We start from the raw sequence: 23,461 nt of genomic DNA, 5'->3' as shown, positions 1-23,461 counted from the left end.
TGGGGATGAGCAGAACTCATACTTTGTCTGCCCTCTTATAGAAGAGGTACTCTGTAATCTTGATATTTCAAAGTAAAGCCCTTTCTGGACCCAGAAGATAAGAAACTTTTAGGGATTATTTCTAACTGTTCCAGAATAAAAGCTATCACAAGAAATAAATAGCAACAGAACCTGAACAGTGCTGATAAAATTTTTGTTGTAATTTTAAATTTTTCTTTTAATTTGTATTATGCTACAACTATTACATGGAGCCTAATTATAGTAAGTAAAGGGTATGAACTTTTAAAGGGAACTACAAGTTTCAAATCATTGCATAAACATTCTTTGGACTTTATATTCATTTCAAAGTCAAGAAGTAAAATGTTACGTTTTATATTAGTTACAGTTCTACCCTTCCAACGCACGCGCACGCGCACACACACACACACACACACAATCACAATATGTAGGTTTACAGGTCTTCCCAGAAACCTAAAATTCTTCTGTTGTTTTCTTTCCAATAAAGAAAAATTGATGATGTGATACTTATGCTATAAGTCATTATAGTTCTGATGTTACAATTGTTACACATTATTGAACCTATCTAGTGAAAAAGGAACCCAAAGGGAATTTCCAAGTGCAGTTGCTATTTTTTCATTTGTTAGATGTTTTTATTATACCTTGTAAGTACAGAGCTGGGAAATACTATAGAGAGGGAGTTACAAACAAAATATTTTGTCTTCCAGACATTCAGAATACACAAAGACACCAGTGGAAAGCAAACTTGGTATCAAAAGAAAGTGGAAGTTTGAAAACATTTCTAGCACTATGATTTCATTTCATACTAGTATTCATAAATTTAAACTACTTTATACTATTGTAAATTTCATTTAAAGTAAATTAATTAATATGAACTCAATATAAATTACTAGGATCTATTTTCTGACAATTTAGACATAAAAGTTTGGGAAACACTTGCCAAAGTAACCTGGGACTTTCCAAGAAACAAACAAAGTTTTACTAGGAAAAATTAGTAAAATTTTCTCTAAAGAAATAAAACTTAAACTGAAAAATTCTACCTCTATTCTTATTTCCTAGTGAAGTTATTTTCATTTGCCCACGACCGCATTTGGCATAACAGGAAATATGTCTTGAACCTGTCCCTTCTTTCCACTCCTTCCTCTGTACTCACCCTAGACGCTATCATCTTTCACTTCTATTCTGAAACACAAATTCCAATGTGTCGTCCTCCATTCACTGCTGCCTCCTTCCCAGTCATTCACATATCAGTCAGAACTATCTCTATAACTGTTCATAAGCCCTTCACAGCCTTTTCCACTGTACTAAGATCAAATCTCACCTCCAAAAAGTTATTTCCAAGATCCTGTTTGATAGCGTCCATACTGCATCCTGACTTGTTAAACTCCAGTCATGAAGAGTATTGTTTATTTCCTTAAATTACATTATATTTTTCTCACCTCAGATATTTCATACATGCTCTTTTCCTCCTCATTTTAGTCTTTGTTCCATTCTACCTGGCTAGTCTCTGCATCGTATCCCTAGCTCCAAAGGAACATTCCTAACCATGTATTCTAAATTAGGTCGTCCCACTATGTTCCCAGATAATGTTGTTCTTTTTCTTCATGGCATTTAATTATATAGTCATTTACCTGTTTAATTATATATTTATTTACATGTATATTATTTTATTTCTATCCCATCTTGTGTTTTGTTCACCCCAATACAGCCAGCACCTCGTAGAATGATTTACACACAGAAAGATCAGTGAATGCCTAGCACAATATAAATCAAATGTACACCCATTATCTTGTCAGTAGGCAATGGCAAGGACTAGATACGATCTCACCAGAGTACCCTGGAGATAAAAATGAACAACTTAAATTCAGTCAGAAAAATGCATTCTATTCTTGCCTTAATATATCTCTCCTTTCTCATTATTTGAGAAAAAGAAATCTTTCAGATCTAGTTGGACAATGTAAATCCACTTCAAAACTAAAATTAGTCAAGAAATGTTGCATTTATTTTCCAGTCTCATGTTCATCACCTACTGGTCCAGCACAGACTGTGTCTGCTAAATCATTTGAAAAAGAAGTGTCTGCCTCCATAAGTTACTGAATTAAGTCTCTGAGATAGTAAGCATACAACAAGAATTTAAATATGTCTTCTTAGTAATACAAGCAATTCAAATATTACCTTAATTATATTAAGGAATAAAAATTTATTCATTGCTCACTTAAAATAGTTTTATTAACTTTTGGCTAACCAAATGCAAAACAGTGTTAAAAACCAATATTAAAATATTGGCTTCTGCTGGGGATTTAGCTCAGCGGCATAAGCACCTGCCTGGCAAGCGCGAGGTCATGAGTTCGACCCACAGTAGCAAAAAAAAAAAAAAAAAAAAATTGGCTTCTTTTAGGCGCTAAAAATTGAAATTTTACTTTAAACTAGATAATGTTACAAAATTATCAGAAATTGTGGTTTCTGTTTTAATGGCTAGACATGAAATTTAACATAGGAAGGCTGGCTAATAATATGATATGAATTTGATGTGTTCCTTATACTTTTAGATAAAACTGAAGTTTGACTGAATGACACTTAGGAATTGTGCATATCCTTTCAAAATTAATATAAGAGCACATAACAGAACAAATTTATTATGAATCAAAAATGAGTATTAAAAATAAATAATAATAAATACATTTCCTTATTGAAGACACAGTCATCATATGACTTCATTCATACAGACATATTTGTGTAACTCAGATGTACAAAAAAGATAAAGTGCAACCACACTTTATTTGATCATACCTAGTTTGTGATATTACTAAATCTAGCATTTTAAATAAGATAATCTAACATCTCCTCATTTAAAAAGTCAAGCATCAAAAAAAAAAAGTCAAGCATCTTTTTTTGAAAAGTAGATCTTGTAATTTGACAAGTTGATCTAATATCACAAACCATTTTCCAAGTAATTTATATACATAACACAGTGGTACATCAGTTCATAAATGTTTTTTTGGAAAACAATTTGGTTTCCCCAAAAAAAGACTTCGCAAAATTTTTTGTTTTCAAACTCTACATTAGGTGACAAAAATGATTGTGACCATCGTGCCATCTTCCCCACACAAAACAAATGTGGCCATCATTTCCAAACTCATGGAACAAATTAAGTTCATGAACTTAGCCTTTTATATTATCCTGGTTGTTGTCTCATGAAATGAACACAAATAGCTCTAACATCATATATCTTGAGCTTCCCCTAAAATACCTACATATTCTAGTAGACACACTTAGTAGGAGGTTACCAGTTTCCAAAAGCTCACCATTCTTTGCTGAGATGACAGAACGCTGTCCCAGTCAGCATCTTGTTGAACGGCATTGACAAGTGTTGGTAGGTCCTCAGAGTGAGGTTTGTTGTGCATTATGGGGTGCAGGGGCAGATGAGAGGCCACGTGTTGATCATTGCCCTCTTCTTTTTCCCTTGAGGTCAAATCCTGGGTCATGGCTTCCTCTCCATCAGCTGCACAGGCAAATGGAGAGGTGGCTTGCTTGGAAGACATTCTTCTGCAGAGAAAGGAAAACACCATGGACTGAAAAGGGCTGTCAACAAAGAAATAAGGCACCCCTTTTATTGGACTAATTCAGAGAAGAAAGAAAGTAACGTAACTTTAAATACAGTCATTGTCTAAACCACTGATGAACTGCTCTTGGTTTATCTATCCCACTTTCCTTCTTTGTTTTTAATTCAGCAAACCTCTTTCTAGCAGTTGTCGTATATTTTCTTTTATCCAATCCACAAATGACATTTCTATAAAATGTTTCATAATATACAGAATACATTGCATATATGTTTCCTTCTAATTTTCCCAACTAGATTATAACCTTCTTCTATGTAATTAGGTATAACCAGCAGTGGAAAAAATGAATGAACTAACCAGCAAATGAATCAGTTTGCAAGAGGGCCTGAAAGCAAAAATATCCAAATATCTCCTTTGTTTACAGTGGAACAAAGGAAGGCTAGGTAGGAAAATACAATCAAAGTAAATAATCCATGATGATAATCCTAAAAAAACTGGTCCTTATTTCTCAGTTCATAACTTACATTATGACATAACACTACTTAGTGTCTCTCTAAAGTTTTTGACAAACCTTCAAGAAGTGTTGACTGTTGTAACTAACTTTTATGTGATTTATTGAGAGGCTCATAACACTAGATTAGTCTTAAGGCAACTTTGTAGCATTTGAATTGAGTATCTGAAATAACTACAAATTTGTTTTATTAGAAAGTGCATACATGATTCAAAGCATTCACTGTGAAATTGTTAAAATGCCTACTATGCATAACACTGTAGAGTCTCCAAACACAACACAAAGTACTCATTTATTCACATATGAACACTGACTATACTCTACATGACAAGATCTCTATCCTGTGCTTTCACATGCAATCAGAATTTCAAAACTTTTAGAATATCCCTATATCAAGATGAATTTCTTAGCAAAATGGGTAGTAATAAAACAACTAACAGTTGTTAACAGAAGAAATGATTTTTCTAAAACTTTGTGTTGTTTTCAGTTATTGTATCTCTAGCTCTAAAACTGCTGTGTAATGAAAGGAATAAAATCTCCACCTTAATTGCTCTTTAACATTAATTGATTTCATACCATATTTTTAAAAATGCACAAATCAGTTAACATAGGAAACCACATGAGCATTTTTCAAATTAGCAAATCATTAACTTGCTAGTACTGTTTCTACAGACAAATAAATACTGATTAAAGGGTCTAGAAATCTGAGATTAACAGTTAAATTTACAAATCTGTCACATGCTTTCATGAATATTGCAGTGAAGGAAATATCAAGTGCAAAGAAAAATAATTAAGTTAATTCCAATTTAAACAGTAGTTTTTATGTAGCAGCCCATGTTTCACATAGGATTTAACAGCTAATGCTAAATTTCTCACAATTAATGAGGGGGCTCAGATTTAGTATCGTACAGTGAAAAAAATTAATATAAGATCAGCTAATCTAATTATGCACAGTTCTAAATAAAAGTATTACAGGCTTTTGAAGTGCTTTGAAACATATTGAAGCGCTGATACCTACTTATAATAATCATTCTACGAAAATAAAAATTATTCTTTTAGACCTGATATTCTTTTAGACTTTTAGACTTGAAAATAAAATGGGTGTAAGAGTGCAGAAGAATGCCTATATTTTCTTTGAAGAGAAAGAAATTAAAAGTTTTATATTATTCTTCTATAAATGCTATATATTATTATTCTATTAAATGTTTTATCAAGCAATCAAAAATATATTCTTGAGCAATTTGTATCAGTACTAACAAATGAACAAATATGCACACATTTCTGGAAAATCATAGCCAAAGCATGTTTTTGGTACACAAAAATTACTATTGAGCATACTTTATTGGCTCCATTATATTGAAGCCATGTAAATTCAAGGGCTCGCCACAAACAAAAAGAATGTACTCAGGGTTCAGATAATGATAGATACCAATAATCTAATGATTCACATTCTTAAAAATGTATTTATCTCACTTTTAAAAACAGTTAAATACAATTTAGAAACAATACAAAATTCAGAGTGACATTTGCTCCCTCAACAAACCCTCGTTTACTATGAAATGAATTATCTCCTTCCAATAGCGATATCTGTGATTGTTGCTTTAGTATATAAATTAATCATGACACAAAACCCAAAATTAAAACAATCTCTTAAGAATAATGCCAACCATAAACTGCATCAATGACCAATAGTTCCCAATCCTAATTAAACAAATCTGTACAGCTGTAAAATAGACTAAATCTGTCCAAACTTGAGTTGAGTTTAAAGGCTGGTTTGTCAGAGTGTTTTCTTAAGGAAGACTGGGTCCTCAGTCTTAATCACCCAATAAATTATTTCCTGCAATTACATTAAATAGAAAATTATCTTCAAATGGGGAGTGTTAATTGAAAATCAAAATTCAGAGGGAAGTTTAGAAATTACACGCTGAATACAATTAGTGAGGAGAGGCTTCACCTCTACTTCCTCAGCAGTCTTCTGGAGATTCCTCCAGTGACCATTCAGGAAAGCTATCTATTTATAGCATCACACAATTTGTCTTTTATTTTGCACCTACAAATACAAATGTATATCAAGGTTGCAAATAAAAGGCTGCCAAAAACAGCGGTATTAAATCTGACTGTTCATTCTAAGTTCACCACGTTGTCAGAGGGAAAACATCTATTCTATTAAATGTTTATTAAAACATTTATTCTATTAAAACATTTATTCTATTAAATGTTTTAATAGGTGGAAGGAGGGTGGTGGCTGATTCCCAAGGAAGGCATTCTCAGCTTCACCATCCTCCCTTTATCCAAGAAATTGATTTACTCTAACAATACCTTCCCATATCGTATCATACTTAATTTTGTATGTTCATGGTAGTTAACATGTGATTAGTAGAGAAAAAGATGATATTTGTTCTTTTAGTAACGTATTTCCTTGAATATTTCCTTTTAATAAAATTACTGGGCTTTTTTCGGGTTTGTTTTTATTGTTGACTTTATTGCTATGTTTTGCCCTCACAGATGATTTTGGTTTGGACTTTTTAAAGCAAAATATGTTCAAATTATTTATAAAACAAACTTTATTAAATAAACTTTAAATTTAGTGATTATTTGATTTACTTAGTTTCATACAACTATTATATAGTCATTCAACTTAGTGTCTACATCCTCTTTTATTTAGCTTCTTTAATTTAGTTTTCCCTTTTAAAACACTTTCCTACACCAACTAAACTAAATTCAAGAAACCGCAAAGAAACTTGACTTTTGGGGGCACTGTTAGATAACCACTACACAATAGTTATTCTCTTTTAAAAATTCAAAAATCAAACACACCCTGTTAATTAATGCTTTTAAATGCCACCTGAAATCCTTACACTTAATTTTTAATCCTCATATCAATAATTTTCCTTTATGAAAAAATTTACCCTCCACCAATGTACATATTACAACACTACCTTACCCTAGTTACTGCCATATACAACTAATAAGCAAAAGAAAACAAAAATCCTTGTGAAAATGGTCAATTTTTATGTGACTTTGCTTTGTTTTATTTGTGCATTATTATAACTTAAAAATCAGTGAAATGAATTGTTTTTTTAAATTTGTATTAAAAAAAATATCTTCCTAGTTATACCCCCTGAAAACAGGGGTTTATAATGGAAGTGCTGACACAACCCTAACTAAAGCAGCGCAAATGTTGCCGCTATAATACACAAAATCAAGTTCTATTATTCTAAACTATCCTCGCTCATGGGATTTTTCTTTACTGTGCTCCCAGCCAAACTGCTGAAGCATGAAAAATTTAAATGCAATCAAATGCGCCCAATTCTACTTTACTAGAACAAGTGTCTACAGTGGTACAATCTTAAAAGGAGATGCAACAGATTTGTTTGGTGTTTTTTTTAACTGTTTATTTATAATACAGTGCATTGGAGATAAAATAAAAGAGGAAATTACACTCACATGATACCAGTGTATTGACTACACAGAGTACATTATAATCAGAGAGAAAAACTACATTGTCAACTTATCACATTGGTTAAACAAGATGGTTTTCTGGGGCATAGCTATTATCAAGTAAAACCTCCAAAGAAAATTAAATATCTCTGAAACACATAAAACTAAATTCCATCATATGTTCCCTGAGTTTGAAATATCTTTACTCAAGAGATCAAGAGAATTCCCAAGATGTCAGGCCTTTGGGAAGAACTTCATTTCAGGCTTAAGACTTCTGGGAAAGAGATTGTTGGAAAAGACTTCATTAATTGATAATGTTCTCTAAAGTCAGCAATGCCTCTAAAAGGTGATAATTATTATACTCCAAAGCTCCAATACAAAATCTAAATGTTAAGCCCATTTAAAACTAACTCAGCTAGTAAATTTACTTTCTGTCCTTAAACAAGAAATAAAAATTAGTTAGTCTAAAACTATAAAATAATAAGGATGCCAGAAATCTATACATCAAGTCCTCTACTTCTGAAAATTATAGTCTAGAACCTTTCTGATTTAATGTCATTATTTTTAAGAGAGTTATTTTCTTTTTTTAAAGAGCTACTTTCATATGCGTAAATGTTAGGATTATTTTTAAACAACTTTAAACTTAATCTTTCTCACAAGGCATTGTGACTCAAAATTATACTTTTATTATTAATTGGAAAGAATTCATCTATCAAAGCTATTTTTATGAGCAGGCAAAAAAGCCACTGAGTTTATCGAAACAATAGTTTAAACGTTATTTTTAAAAAATATTTTCATTATTTGTGTAACTTATATATAATGATAACCACTTTTATAAAAAAGAAAACCTTTTTATAACATGAAGTGACATTTTAACACTCGGTTTACTTATAGAAAAAAATGAAGAGTTCAGGCCAATATTCACATTTATTTTTGCAGCACAGCCCCAGGCTACCAAGTTAGACTTATTTCAGTCAGATAATTCACTCTTAATTTAGTGCTGCACTTGATCTGATTCTGAGAAATAAACAACTAATTTTCCAAATATATAACACAGTGCCTCTCATTTTAAAAAGAGCATGAGTAACAGATACACTCAGCTGCCAAAATGCACAATACCCAAAAACAATTATAAAGGATGCCAGTCCACCCAGCCTAGGGCAACAGAAGATTTAAAACTGTTTTCCTGTAGCTCTAATTCCCACGTTTAGGAATCCTGGAGAGGACTGTAAGGAGAGCCCTAGGTCTAGATTTTAAAGGAAGACATTCTTTTTGCCGTTCCTTGCTTCTTTCTGGTGAAGCCCAAGGGTTAATACTGACTTTCGTATGGTTTTATGCAGCACTCCCACATCCTCTTCTTTACTCCACCTCTAAATAGCCCTGGACTTTTGCCAGATTTTTCTTTCTCTTCCTTCTGCTTAATAATCAATTGAGAAAATTTGGGGAGAGGGGAAATACAACAGTTTTCAGAGCTCGCTGGTGTCATAAACCTGTCTCCTAGAGTTTGTAACAGCTCTTTCAGAATACTATGGTATCACAGAAAGACAATACATGTTAAAAAAATATTTTCAGTGATTTGAGTTACCTGCCAAATCAGTAGAGATAAGGCGAATTTAATACTTAAAGTCATTAAAGTATATGTAAGAAAGGGCTTAATTTCATGGTTCTTGATTTATCTAAGGCATCTAATTTTTCACACCAAAGCACCAAAATTGTCTCCAAAGGCCTTCTAAGGTTCCTACAAAACAAGAACTACCTGGAACAGATTCTTCTCAAGTCATCAAAGTTTGTGTTTCTGGAGTTTATATTTAGCTGACAATATTGCTGTCACTTTATATAGCTTAAGACTGTTCTTTGGACTAGAGCTCATATGTCTCGGAATGCTTTGACTCATGAATTGTTTCTCCTGATAATGTTACATCACGTAACCACCTCTGTCTAAATGGTTAGTATCTGCTAGAAGAGACAGGCAACTGAGCCAAAGACTGACGTGCTGACTGACTGCCTATGGAAACTTGTAGTTACCACATTTGTCCTTGAATATACAATTTCTCCATGGAATCAGAACAACTTGACTTCATGTAACCTGTATTCTTTTTGCTTGATAAAAATAATACTAAGTTTCCTCACAGTTTATTTACCAGTAGCTTGTCAGAATATTTGCTTTAGAAAGTCAGAACTAGAGTATATAAATAAAAGCAGCAATTTAACAATAAGAGCAAAACCAAACAATAACTATTATCAAAACATATTAACATAGAGGACTTTACCCAAGCTCAATGACTTTACAGCGCAACTGAAAGACTTCTGTGTGGCTTCAGTGAAAGAAAGATAATAACATAATGAATTTACCCTTGAATTTATCTTTATATGTTCACTTTGAATCTCCTCATCACATGACATGAGAACCACAATTTTAAAGTGAATAACAATGATGCCTTTGTGAATCTGAAACTAATACGGAAGCCAATTATATCTTATCCAATTATTAATAATAATCACAAATCAGAATAATTTCTCAGAGAGGAAGCTATCATTGCATATTTCTCCATTCTTACCTCTGTCTTACTTTTTGTTTAATATTACCAGAAAAAACAGAAAATCAAAACTTATACTATAAAGATTATTTCAAAATATGGAAGTTCACAGATGTTAACACTGAACAAAATGATATTAAAAAGCTGATGTCTAAAGTTCTCCAACAGCTAAATACAGCTACCTACTACTTCCCCTCTTTTGTGTAGTGAAATAAGGAATACATTTCAGGTACCTGTCAAAGACAAGAAGAGGAGGGAGGGAGAGTGGAAAAGAGAGAGAAAGGGTGAGAAAGAGCAGGAAGGAAACAACAGAGGCTTTGCAGTTCATTTCCAGTTTGTCTACTTAATGAAAACCTCATTGTACAGCCCTGAAAACCATTTCCAGCAGGCAAAGTATTTCTGATTCAGCAGAGGTTACACAAGCATCAAAGCAGTTAAATATAGGTGCCAAGCAGCATTGCCAGGAGCTCTGAGTACTGTGAGTTAGTGTTACCTGACAGCTTAGTGAATATAAAATTACTTGTTTCTCCAATTGAAGACAATCAAATTGTCACCTTCCATTGTAATAATGCACAACTAGTGATCAGCAAAGTGCAAACATAATTACCATGAAGAAAACAAAAAATCAAATCTAAATCTCTCTACAGAGTAAACACAACTCTCCGGCTTCCCCCAAAAAGGAGTGCATTTTAATACTGACTGCTATGATGCAATCTTTATGTTATTTTTAACAATAAGATTTATGCATCCTACATCAAATAAAAAGGAGAATCAAGAAAGACTAATTCATGAAAAATGAATACAAATATCACTAAGAGCACTACAACATCTAGACATAGTACAAAGGCCTGAAAAACACTGAATATATACCATCAGCAGCATGATTATCATAAGAACTCCCCCTCCAGAGAGTTCTTTAGAGCTTAGAAACGTTACCGAAAATTGAAAGAGACAGGTGGAATCCAATTTCAAAAGCTTAGAAAGAAAGAAAGAAAGAAAGAAAGAAAGAAAGAAAGAAAGAAAGAAAGAAAGAAAAAAAGAAAGATTGGGGAAGGCAGACAGATCGAAAGTTTGTACAGCTTACTGACTTAGCAAAACAGGGTCTCACAATAAAAATAAATAAATAAATAGAAAGATCTGCGAATCAGTTAGAAGGACCTGGGTTCCATTTTTTAAAAAGTTATCTTTGTCTCCTAATCTGGTCTATATTTTTGATGCTGAAAATTCACTTCACATAATTGGTTTGCTATCCAAGTTTTTAAAAATAAACTAGGAAAAGATAGATATCCTTGACCATTTTGAGATTCAGTATTTACAATTCTTGTCCAAGTTTGGTTCATTTGGGTGTCAATAATCCAAAGCTGAGTTAGTATCAAACTGATGAAAAATTGACATACTCTGAAGATTCCTAAGGTCCAAATAAAAATGAATACCGTGAATCTCATGCTCCAAATAAAATATATTTTAGAAGCTCTCAGGAAAAGAATTTATCTAACTCTGAATGTAAAACATTCAAATTTACATCCTATGTGGCAAAAACTCTCATTCTCAAAATACTATCTATAGAATTTTTCTTTTCTTCTTTTTATTAAAAAGGTATATCATATGGCTAGTGCTTATATTTCATTTTTGCCCACCATCTCTGTTCTAAATAAAATCATTTGCAGCCATCTAACCCTAAATTGACTAGTTTGGGGAGGAGGGAGCACTGTATCAAGGTGCAAAAAGAAGGAATAGGACCACTAATAGTACAGGATTCTCAGAGTTTGAATCTTAGAGTACAAATTCAGACATTAACAATCTCATATCTTGCTTCTTAGAATGATGCCTTCATCACATGCAAATCTGAGCTAGACATTCATTCCTGCATTGCCCTCCTGTCTTTATTCCTCCATTTCAGTAGAAAAGGGTAAAAGACACAAAGAGATGAGCACACTAGGCAGACTGGTCAGCTAAGCCAGAAATGGAACAAAGAGAGGGAATAACAGAAGAGGAAATTCAGCCTCTGCTTAAAAATTTTGCTGTGACTTGAAATAAATTTCACATCACCAAGAGGAATATTTTTGGAGGTAAGAAAAGAGACTCTTTTAGGAAAACATCTTTTTCCTTGATCTTACAAATTTCAAGTGATACAAGTGCTCACACTTTTCCCTAAGAGACCTTACTTATAAACTCACATGATAAAAAAAAAAAAAACCTTCCAGCAAAGGGGATGTAATCAGTCCTTTTTAAAACTTCAATCATGAATAACCTAAACCATTCCTAAAATTCCTAAAATTATACTCTTACAAAGTGTTTGTTACAATATACTAACAACAAAATGTATCACCCAAGGGTAGAAAAGAAACCTCTTTTTAAAAAATGCCTTATACAGACATTATCATAAGCTTATGATGAGTGAGGAAAAAGATGAATTCTTTAAAGATTTTTGTTTGATTTTTAAAAATAATGTTTTATTCTGCACGATCCAGAGATCATGTGTCTTGTTCATTACTTGATCCTGGAGTCCAGCACAGTGCACACACTGCAGGCAACTACTAATATTAGAAAGTTAGAAGGAAAAGCAGAGGGTAGAGATAACCAAGTAGCTTTATCTAATTAAAGTAACCACAGAAAATACCACATGCCTAAATATTGTTATTTCTCTGTAGTCTTTTTATCAAACACCCCAATGCTTACCATCTAAATCATATGATGATTTTATCTATATCCCCAAATCTCTCTTTCATCTTCCTGATACACAACAGTCCTCAAATGAATGCAATGTAATTACATCAAGATGTGCTCTGTAGTGTGGTATCAAACGAACTTAAACTGAGATTCATCATTTTCCTCCACACCTTTCTTCACTCATACCCAGAAGGATACCATTTCAGAATCAGACAGTTTCAAAACATGAATATTATATCCAACTTGTCATTAAGCTCCATCACCTCTTCCTTGATGATGATTCTCAGGATCATCTTCCTTACCATACTCACAGTTACCTCAGTACAAGGCTTCATATGCCTCACATCTAAACACCTAGCTAGACTATCTCATTCCAATGTCTCCTCCCCCTCTAAATCAGTCTTACTGTCATTCTCTTCATCAGGCCAGTATCCTGATCAAATGTATCAGTGGCTCTCCCTTAAAGGCAGAATAAAGACTGACCCTGGACTGTGCAGCTGGAGAGAGAAATGAGTTCCTGCTCCTCCCTTCCTCCATTCCGCGGGACTGTGCAGCTGGCCAGAACAGTCCAAGTCCCGGATGGCTCCTATCATTTGCCATCAAATGATGGGAGACAGTGGGGCAGTGGTGGCTGGTGGTAAGAATCTGAGATGGGCTCCTCCCTTCCTCCACGGACTCAGGACAGCATCAGCCCCTTCCTCGCTCCACTGGCAGACCCACTTGCGGTAACACCAGTGATACAGTAGAACTCGGGCTAAGGAGCACACGATGGACAGGCAGAACTCGAGGCGTGGAAATGTCTCATGCAACAGTAACAGTACAAGCCAACAGGTGATAAATCAGGAGATCCAGACAGGAGGAATAGAAGTGGGCAGGTAAGGCCACCCCCTTGTATCTCTCCTCTCTCTCTCTCTCTCTCTCTCTCTCTCTCTCTCTGTCTCTCTCTCCCCCCTCCCTCTTTCTCTATCTCTCTCTCATTTTTCTTTTCTTTTTCTTTTCTAAACAACTACGGAGAACTGTAGCCACCAAAAACTAATCCCATCCCCCAAATCCAGACAAACATCAGACCCAGTGCAGCAGAAACCCACCCACATCTTGGCCAGAGTATGCATTTCTGGAATCTGACTGGGACCTACTACACAACTGCAGGTACGAGAGCAATTTCACTGCTTTCATTCCTCTGTCTAATCGGTCTCCCTTTTGATATTTGGGCGGAATTACTGTTTTGTTTTGTTTCATTTTGTTTTGCTTGTTTTTAACATTTGTTTCCTTTTTGTTTGTTTCCCTTTTCTCATTTTCTCACTGTTCTGTTTTGTTCTATTTTGTTTTTCTTTCTGTATGTTGTTATATTTTCAGTGTGTGAGGATATTTTTGTTTACTGTTTTGTTGTTTTTTATTTTCTTCTTTTCTTTCTATCCCTTTTTCTTCTTTTCTTTTCTCTCTCATTCATGATTTAGATCTCTAATCTTTCTTTTTGTTTTATTCTGTTCATTGTCTTCCTATCTTTGGCCAGCTATCTCACTTGACGTTATGATACTTCCATGTAATCAAACATTGTCTCTTCCCTTTCTGATTCACTTCAAAACTCCTAGGCCTTCTTCTACAGTCCTTCCCTCTTGTGTCCTAAAATTATCCAAAACCTGAATGATCATCCTGTGCCCTCCAACCTTGCTCCTGCTATACTTAACCCCGTTCATTTCTTCATCATACCCTTTATCCTTCTGAACCTCACCCCCTCATCACAACAGTGTAAAACAACTCTACTAAGTGGAAAATCATTGCATACAAGTTCCTGGTATAAGGTGAATTATATTATATCCCTTCCTCCTACAATTACAGATATCAGGCTAATAGTTACCACAGTTTGTTAGTAGCCAGGCTATACTTGAGTCTGTTGTCAATGTCAACTGAACTACTTTAACCAGGATGTCATATATACTATAACCAGTCCCTAACCTCCACTGTATGACAACACTGCAATTGTTAAGTCTAGTACCAAAGTAATGGGCCCTAAGTCAAATAGATAGCAATGCCTCAGTCTTAATATATTGGAAAGGTAGGTTCTTGGGATAGACATAAGGACCAAGAACCTCCTACATCTAGAAGACATTCAGAGGAATAGACACTCCTAGGAAAGCCTAGACACCAGTGATGAGGCTTTCTAGCAAGAACTCTACAAGCATCAACATAGAAATGAAAATAAAATAGAAAATGACAAGACAAAGAAGAAAGTGCAATCCCAAATGCCCAACCCACCAGGACACGTTCAGAACACAAAGAGAGGAAACCAGGAGACAATAAATAGAACCCTCTGAAATGATAGCAGCAAAAGTGAAAAAACAAATAGAAGAGGCCATTGAAAAAATACTCTTTAAGGTACAAAAAGAAATGAACATCGAAGTGAAAGATACTAAAGCAGACCCAGATAAACAAATAGGGAAGCTCAGGGAAATGATGAAAACCATGAATGCCAAACATAGACAAGAAATGAATCAGCAAAACAGATCAATACAGAAATTCAGATTAAAAACTCCATTGAAAGCATATGCAGTAGGCTGAATAAAGTCAAGGACAAAATACCAGATCTAGAAGGCAGAAATGCAACTAGAGAAAACCAGGAAAAGATATCTTAAAAAATAGCAAGAGACCACAAAAAGATCAATCCAACAGCTACAGTATGAAGCAAAAAAGAACAACATCAGATCTACTGGAATTGACTGAAAAAGTTGGATACAGTGAAAAAGTCATTAAAATTTTTTTCATAGATATAATAGCAAAAAACTTCCCAACATGAATAAAGAATTTGATATACAAAAATGAAGCATCTAAAACTCCAAATAGCCATGACCAAAATAAATGCACACCAAGGCATATAACAATCAAGATTCCAGAAATTCAGCACAAAAACAAAATATTAAAAGTAACTGGAGAAAAGAAACATATGACTTATAAAGGAAGCCCATCAGAATCACAGAAGACTTCTTAATACAAGCCCTCAAATCAATGAGAGCTTTGGAATAAAGTATTTTGAGTCCTAAAGGAAAACAGTGTTCAACCCAGATTAATGTACCCTGAAAAACTATCTTTCAAAATTGATAGAGAAATAAGATACTTCCATGACAAAGAACCACTGAAGAAATTTACGACCACCAAACCAGCTCTACAGAATGTTTTGAAGGACATATTAGAAAGAGAAAACAAAGGCCACAAACACATGAACACTAATAGAAAGAAGCCGTCCGGCAAGGTAAACAATTAAACAGAGGAGAAAAACAAGGAACAACAGAAAAATAATATGACAAAGATCAGTCTTAACCGTCAATGTAAATGGTCTCAACTCACCAATCAAAAGAAACAAATAGCAGAATGGATCAAGAAGTAAAATCCAAAAATATGCTGCATTCAAGAAACACATTTAACCCCAAAAGAAATCCATAGACTAAAAGTCAAAGGATGGAAAATAATTCTCCATGCCAAAGGAACCCAGAAAAAAGCAAGGATAGCTATTCTTTTTGCAGCCAAGGCAGACTTCAAGCCAAAACTGATCAAAAGATATAATGAAGGTCATAAATACTTATTAAGTGAAAACTCCAAGAAGAAGAGATAATAATCATAAATATTTATATATCAAGTGCAGGTTAATCCAACTACATAAAACAAATATTAACAGAGATTAAAACCAAATATGCACTAACAGTTGTAGTGGGGAACATTAATACCCCATCTCATCGGCAGATCAACTAAACAAAAATATCAACAAAAAAATTAGAATTAAAACAAGCCCATGAACAAATGGACTTGAAAGATGTCTACAGAGTATTTCATCCTAAAACATCAGAATACACAATTCTTCTGAGATGGACGTGGGATGTTCTTCAAAACCAACCATGTATTAGCTGACAAAATATGTTTAAGTAAATGCAGAGCAATTGAAATCATCCCATGAATACTGTCTGACAATAGCACAATGTAACTGGAATCAACAACAAAGGAAATCACAAAAATCACAGTAACACGTGGAAATTAAACAACACCCTTCTGAAAAACTAATGGGTCACAGAAGAAATGAATGACAAAATTAAATAGTACATACAATTAAACAATAATGCTGATACAACATATCAGAACGGGATGCAATGGGATGCAATGGAAGCAGTCCTATGAAGGAAATTTATAGCGATAAATTCACACATCAGAAAACAGAATGAGCTCGATAAACAACTTAAAGCTGAACTTAGAACTCTTAGAAAAAGAAGAACAAATCAAACCCAAAGTTCATACAAAGGAGGAAATTACAAAGATAAGAGCAGAAATTAATGCAACAAAGACTAAGAAAACAATATGAAGAAATAATGCATTGAAAGGCTGGTTCTCTGAAAGAATAAATAAAATTAATAAACCATTAGCCAACCTCATCAAAAAAAGAAGAAAACACACATTCAAGCAATTAGGAATGAGAAGGAGCAATCACAATGGATTCCATAGAAATCCAGAAGATCGTCATTATCTACTATGAGAATCTACAATCTAATAAGATGAAAAACACAAAAGAAATGAAATATTCCAAAACCTAATCAAATTGCCAAAACTAAATCAAGAAGATATAAAAATTTTAAATAACCCTGTATCAGCCCACAAAATTGAAAGTTTAATTAAAAATTTACCAATGAAGAAAGGCCCATGCCCTGATTGAGTCACTGTTGAATTCTGCAAGAAATTTAAAGAACTAATGCCATTAAATGCTAAAACTCTTTTTTTTTTTTTTTTTTTTTCTTTTTACCGGTACCGGGGATCAAACTCACGACCACTTGCTTGCAAGGCAGGTGCTTATGCCGCTGAGCTAAATCCCCAGCCCCTAAAATTCTTTAAAGAAACTAAAAGAGAAACAGTACTCCCAAGTCATTCCTAGAAGTAAGTATTACCCTGATTTCCAAAATCAGAAGAAAAATCCACCCAATAAAGAAAACTATAGGCCAATCTTCCTAATGAACATATATACAAAAGTCCTTAATAAGGTACTGGCAAACAGAATGCAGCAAATCATCAAGAAGATTATACATCATGACCAAGTAGGATTCATTCCAGGGATATAGGGATGATTCCACATATGCAGATCAATAAATATAATATGCCCTATTAACATAACAAAAGACAAGATCACCTGATCATCTCAATAGATGCACAAAAGACATTTAACAAAGTCCAACACCCATTCATGATAAAATCCCTACAGAAAATTTGAATAGTCTTTACCTCAATCTAATAATAAGTCTATGACAAACCAACAGCTAACATGAAACAGTCAAAAACTGAATTGCTTTCACTCTAAAATCAGGAACAAGACAAGGATGTCCATTATCATCACTCCTATTCAATATAATTTTGGAAACAGTAGCCACAGCAATTAGACAAAAGAAAAAATAAAATGAATAAACATAGGAAAGAAGTTAAATTATTTGCTGATGACATGATATTCTACATAGAAGACCCCAAAAACTCCACCAAAAAACTTGCTGATATAATATCCAGATTTAGCAATTTAGTGGAATCCAAAGTCAACACTCAAAAATAAATAGCATTCCTGTACATAAGCAACAACCTCAGAGAGAGAAAGCATGTAAAGCACACCCTTCACAAATAACATCCCAAAAAAAAAATGAACTACTTAGGAATCAATCTAACAAAGGATGTAAAAAATCTGTACAGTGAAAATTACAGTACCCTAAAAAAGAAGATCAAAGAGGATATCAGAAAATGGAAAAATATCCTTTGCTCTTGGGTAGGAAAAAGGAACATTGCAAAAATGTTGTACTCTCAAAACCGCTATATAGATGTAATGCAGTCTCAATCAAAACACCATTAACATACTTCAGAGATCTAGAGAAAACACCTCTAACATTCATTTTGAACCAGAAGAGACCCAGAATACCAAAAGCAATTCTGGGCAATAGAAGCAACTCAGGGGACATCATAATTCCAGACCTAAAACAAAGCTACTGTGATAATATAGGCAAAGTATTGGCCAAAAACAAAAATGGACCTGAGGATTATTGGAACAGAATAGAACATGCAGACACAACCCCAAACACACTCAGCTACCTTATTTTTGACAAAGGAGCCAACATGTTTACTAGATAGTCTCTTTAATAAACAGTGCTAGAAAAAACTGGCTTTCCACATACCAAAGACTAAAACTAGACCCCTGTCTATTACCATGCATTAAACTAAAGGCAAAACGGGTCAAAGATCTAAATATTAAAATAAAAACACTAAAACTACTGGAAGAGAAAATAGACAGAGACTTCATGAAGAAAACACAGACTGCAGGGGAAATATTGTAAAGAATCAGCAAATGGGATCTCACCTTATTGAAAAGCTTTTGCATAACAAAAAAATCACCAACAAAGTAAAAAGACAAATTGGGAAAAAATTACAGCCAGTTGTCCCTCAGACAAAGGACTTATATCTTGAACATATAAAGAATTGAAAAAACTCAGACCTCCCCAAATTAAAAAACCCAATCCAAAAATGGGCATCTGAAATGAATACACACTTCGCAGATGAAGAAATATAAATAGCAAATAAATACATGAAAAAGTGTTCAGCATCATTGTACATTTGAGAGATGCAAATTAAAACACTGAGATTCTATCTCTCCCCAGGAAGAATGGCTATCTTCAAAAAATCATCCAATAACAAATGCTGGCAGTGCTGTTGGGGAAAAGGAACGTTCACTGTTGGTGGGAGCACAGACTGGTGCAGCCACTGTGGAAATCAGTGGAAATACCTTTAAAAACTAGGATTAAAGGTGTCATTCTACAACAGCTATTCCCCTTCGGGATATTTTCCCAGAAGATTTTAAAACATTATACCATATGTGCACCCATGTTTCTAGAAGCACAATTTGTAAAAGCTAAATCTTGGGGAAAATCCAAATGCCCATCAACTGAGGCATGAATAAAAAAGATGTGGTTTTTCTTATATAATGGAGTATTATTTAGCTATAAAGAAAGATGAACTTGAGACTTTATAGGTAAATGGATGCAACTTTAGATCATACTCATAAGTGAACTAAATCAGACCCATAAGTGTAAACATCATATTGTCTCACTAGTCTGAGAAACCAAATGAGTAAATAAGGTCCAAAATGTACAACACATAATTGTGACTTGGGAAAAAACTATTCAAAAGAAAAGACAAACTGTGAAAAGAAAAAGAAGAATGGAAGGAAGGGAAAAAGAAAAATATGTATTTATACACAAGATAGTTCAGATACAGCTACTTTCTCTTAGTTGGAAAGAAAGGTTTGTGCTAATATTATTGGAAAAGTATCATGCCTATATCTGTACTCTGAATAAATACTATGACGACAACAAGATATAATGTACTAATTATTGTGACTTTTCTACTAACCTGTTTTGAAACTGTTGTATTTTTATTTTTTTTTCTCTTTAAATAATAAAAGAACCCACATTCAAGGCCTTCCATTCAGATCCAACCAACCTTGCTAAACTTATCTTCTAGTAATCTACACTTCAACTTTCTGATCTAACTACACTGACACACTGAAACTGCACTTATTGTTGTCTCTAGTTCTTTGCTCTGTGTCCATGTATTACTATTACCCTCGCCCCCCTTTCTACCTTGGAAATCATTAAGGGACTATTCCAAGTAGCTCAGATTCATCCTTTTTCTAATGCCCTTAAGAAATCCTCTGAGAAACTACTTTTACTTCACTCATTCAACATTCAATGTACATCTTTATATAATCCTTTGTAATGTGTGATCACACATTACATTGTAATATGTGATGTGTGTGATATTATATTTCATAAGTAATCCCAACCAAATTATAAACTTCTCAAGGATAAAAACAAAACTCTAAGCCTCCTTGTATATCCATAGCACCTACTGCAATATTTTGTGCAAATAAAATAGTAAATATTGCCCTGTTATTTTAATATTATTAAATGAATAAGTAGAAATAAATTTAGGATACTACACATAACCAGAAAAGTAATGTTCATGAAAAAGATTTAAAATAAAGCTTCTAGATCTCTGCATGCTTTACTGGGAGTATCTCCTCTGCCCACATGCCCTGACTCATTAAATTCATTTCATATTTCAAACATACTACATTTTAAAAGCCAAAATAAAAATCAACCTGTGCTTTCAGAAACATTAAAAAGAGGGGCAGATGATTGGATGGATGGATTGACATTAGAATGATGGCTGACAATATTCATAGTTTTCAATAGTTATCAATTTCTGTACTAGTTGCTGCTACATATAACAATCTCATTTAGTTCTCAAAGTAACTAGGAATTAGATAGTCATTATCCCTCATTTATTGATAAGAAAACTAAAGCATGAAGGTGTTAACTTTTTTTTTTAATTTGTCAAGGTTATACCTAAGAAACATAAAAGGCAGAATTTGTACTTCAGTGGCTAATTTCAATGCACATGTTATTAGGATTAAAGGTTTCTGAAATCTAAATTAAATAAAGTATTAGTCACTTTCAACTATTGTTTGAAAATTTCCATATGGATTTATACCCTTCTTTAAGACTTTTAGTCACAATATTACAACTTTACATTCTAGATTATGATTTACCTTTAATTTTTCTTTTCTTCTACATCTAAAGTTGATTACTAAGTAGAAAAAGAAAGAGAAAGCAATAGAGAGAAAAATGAGGAAGCAATAGAGAGAAATGAGGAGGAAGATAAGGAGGAGGCGACAAGAACACAGAGAGGGCATGCAGTCCTCTAACCAGCACATTTGACTCCCAGCACAGGCAATTTGACAATAAAATCATTTGAGGAAGTAGTTAAAGCTCTTGGCACACAAGCTTTGGATGTTTATGCAGTAAATTTTCTAGCAAATGTTTATTGGGTGTTAACTCTCCCTGCTTTCTCTAGTGTGCTCTTTTAGGTTAACCTAGATGATCAATATTTAATTCTATGCTTATACAGAAAATGATGAAGTAAAACAAGAAAGCCAGTGCCCATTCATTTCAAGGCCCAGACAGCTATGAGATCTGATTTCCACCTTTTAGCTCTGACCAGAGAAGCTATAATAGACCCAGCACACACAACTAGAGCTGCTTCACCACGTAAGTGTTAAGAACGGCACTGAGGGAAAGTGAGGAGAGGAGTTTAAACAATGTGAATTTAACCCAATACTCACATGGAGTTTATTTCAGGGAATGCGGAGTAATTCCAATGCACTCCTAAAATCTGGCTACTATATAAGATTATATATACCCTAGCTTTTGAGGGAAGAAACACGAAAGCCTCACATGCAGGATATGATGTTTTATAAATGTAACCATCTATGAAAACTGAAAAAGTTTTCACCACCACCCCAAGTCCACATTTTTAAATATACTCCAATCTGGTTTCACAGACAACCAAAATGCTGTTGTCTCATATTGTCTTCCTGCTTCCACCACTCCCTCCCTTCCTTATAGCAATTTGCTTTAAATTTTTCGCTTGCATTTGCTGGTGTCATATTATCATAAACAGCTCCGGGAGAACATGAGAATCCAATTGTTTCCATGAATCATTGCACAGAGTTGTTTCAGTTATCATTATAAAAGACAAGTATGACTACCTGCTGTCTTGCATACTAAAAGATTCTTTACCAAGTATCTATTTGCACACCTATCAAGCCACAGAACTTCGTTTTTCCAAAGTTTCAGTGTTATGGAAAAGAATCCTGAATTACTTATCCAGTAGTATTTTTCACTTATAAGCACCAACTTGCAATTTTCCAAAATTGAATAAAATAGTCCTCTGAAAGTGTTTTACAATTATCATGCCTAATCTATTACCTACTTATATTTTTTCAAATCTTGGTTTGCTTTCATGGTGCCTGGAACTGGAAATCTGTTACTAGTACTACCAGATGGAAAAGTGTTAAGTGGTGGAATGGTTTAGAGCAGGAATTTAAATTCCAGACCTACCATTTACTAGATCTGTAAACTAGAGAAGTTATACAACCTTGAGTTCTCATGTCCCTATCTGTAAAATTAGGGTCAGCACATCTACCTTAAGAGTTATTGTGAAGATCAGATTAATGTTTGCACAAGTGTCCAGTATGAGGCTTGGATAAAAATAAAACTTCACAGAAAAAAATATTTTGCCTAATCAAAACCAAATAAAAATCCTTAAAAAAAAAAAAAAGAAATTCTGATTTTTACAAATCACAACAAAAGTTACATGGAGTACAAGTTTTCCAGTTCCAGTATACTGTGACCCGCTGCTAAGGGCTCAGGCAGGGTCACTGAAATGAACAACACAAAGCAAAACTACACATGCTACTATCTCCAAAAACAGGTAGAGATGAGAGAGAATCGTTCTTTACACAAGAAAGACCAAAGCATAGAGTATTGGCTGCGGAGAACTGTATTTCTAAGAATAGCAGAATCCTTGGCTCTAGGTACCCACCCACTTGGACCTCCTGCTACTTCACCTCTTTCCTTGATTTTCAGCTGAAGCAGTCCAAGATTTTCGAGATTGTAACCTACTTTCTCGGACTGAAGTTTTAAACAGAAGCTGCATTTTTATACTAAAATAGTTATCAGTGCTTAAATTGACAATAAACAAAAAGTCTAAGCTGCTATATCCTATGGATATCTTTCAAAGCTTGATCATTTGCTTTTCTTTCAGAGAAACTGTTGCCCTGATGCATCAATTATCCCACACTAAATATTCTAACATGT

The 23,461-nt window shown here is 33.8% G+C and overlaps 1 protein-coding gene across 31 annotated transcripts in view; it reads right to left on the bottom strand.

Annotated features, from left to right (window-relative positions):
* The window catches only part of Sox6 (SRY-box transcription factor 6), a 559,037-nt gene that overhangs the window by 324,876 nt on the left and 210,700 nt on the right, over positions 1 to 23,461 (bottom strand). For 27 of the 31 annotated variants that reach the window (XM_063251818.1, XM_063251830.1, XM_063251843.1 and 24 more), the window contains one exon: positions 3,324 to 3,564. In XM_063251818.1, the coding sequence (XP_063107888.1) occupies positions 3,324 to 3,564 (241 nt within the window). The remainder of the gene's footprint in view (positions 1 to 3,323; positions 3,565 to 23,461) is intronic. The other 4 variants (XM_063251842.1, XM_063251837.1, XM_063251839.1 and 1 more) reach the window with 1 other exon arrangement.

The sequence above is a fragment of the Cavia porcellus genome, unplaced genomic scaffold (assembly GCF_034190915.1).
Source record: "Cavia porcellus strain 051 isolate PalLab524CR breed Dunkin Hartley unplaced genomic scaffold, mCavPor4.1 scaffold_6, whole genome shotgun sequence".
NCBI classification, from domain to species: Eukaryota; Metazoa; Chordata; class Mammalia; order Rodentia; family Caviidae; genus Cavia; species Cavia porcellus.
Note: the sequence above shows the minus strand (reverse complement) of the source record. Positions and strands in the feature narration are given on the sequence as shown.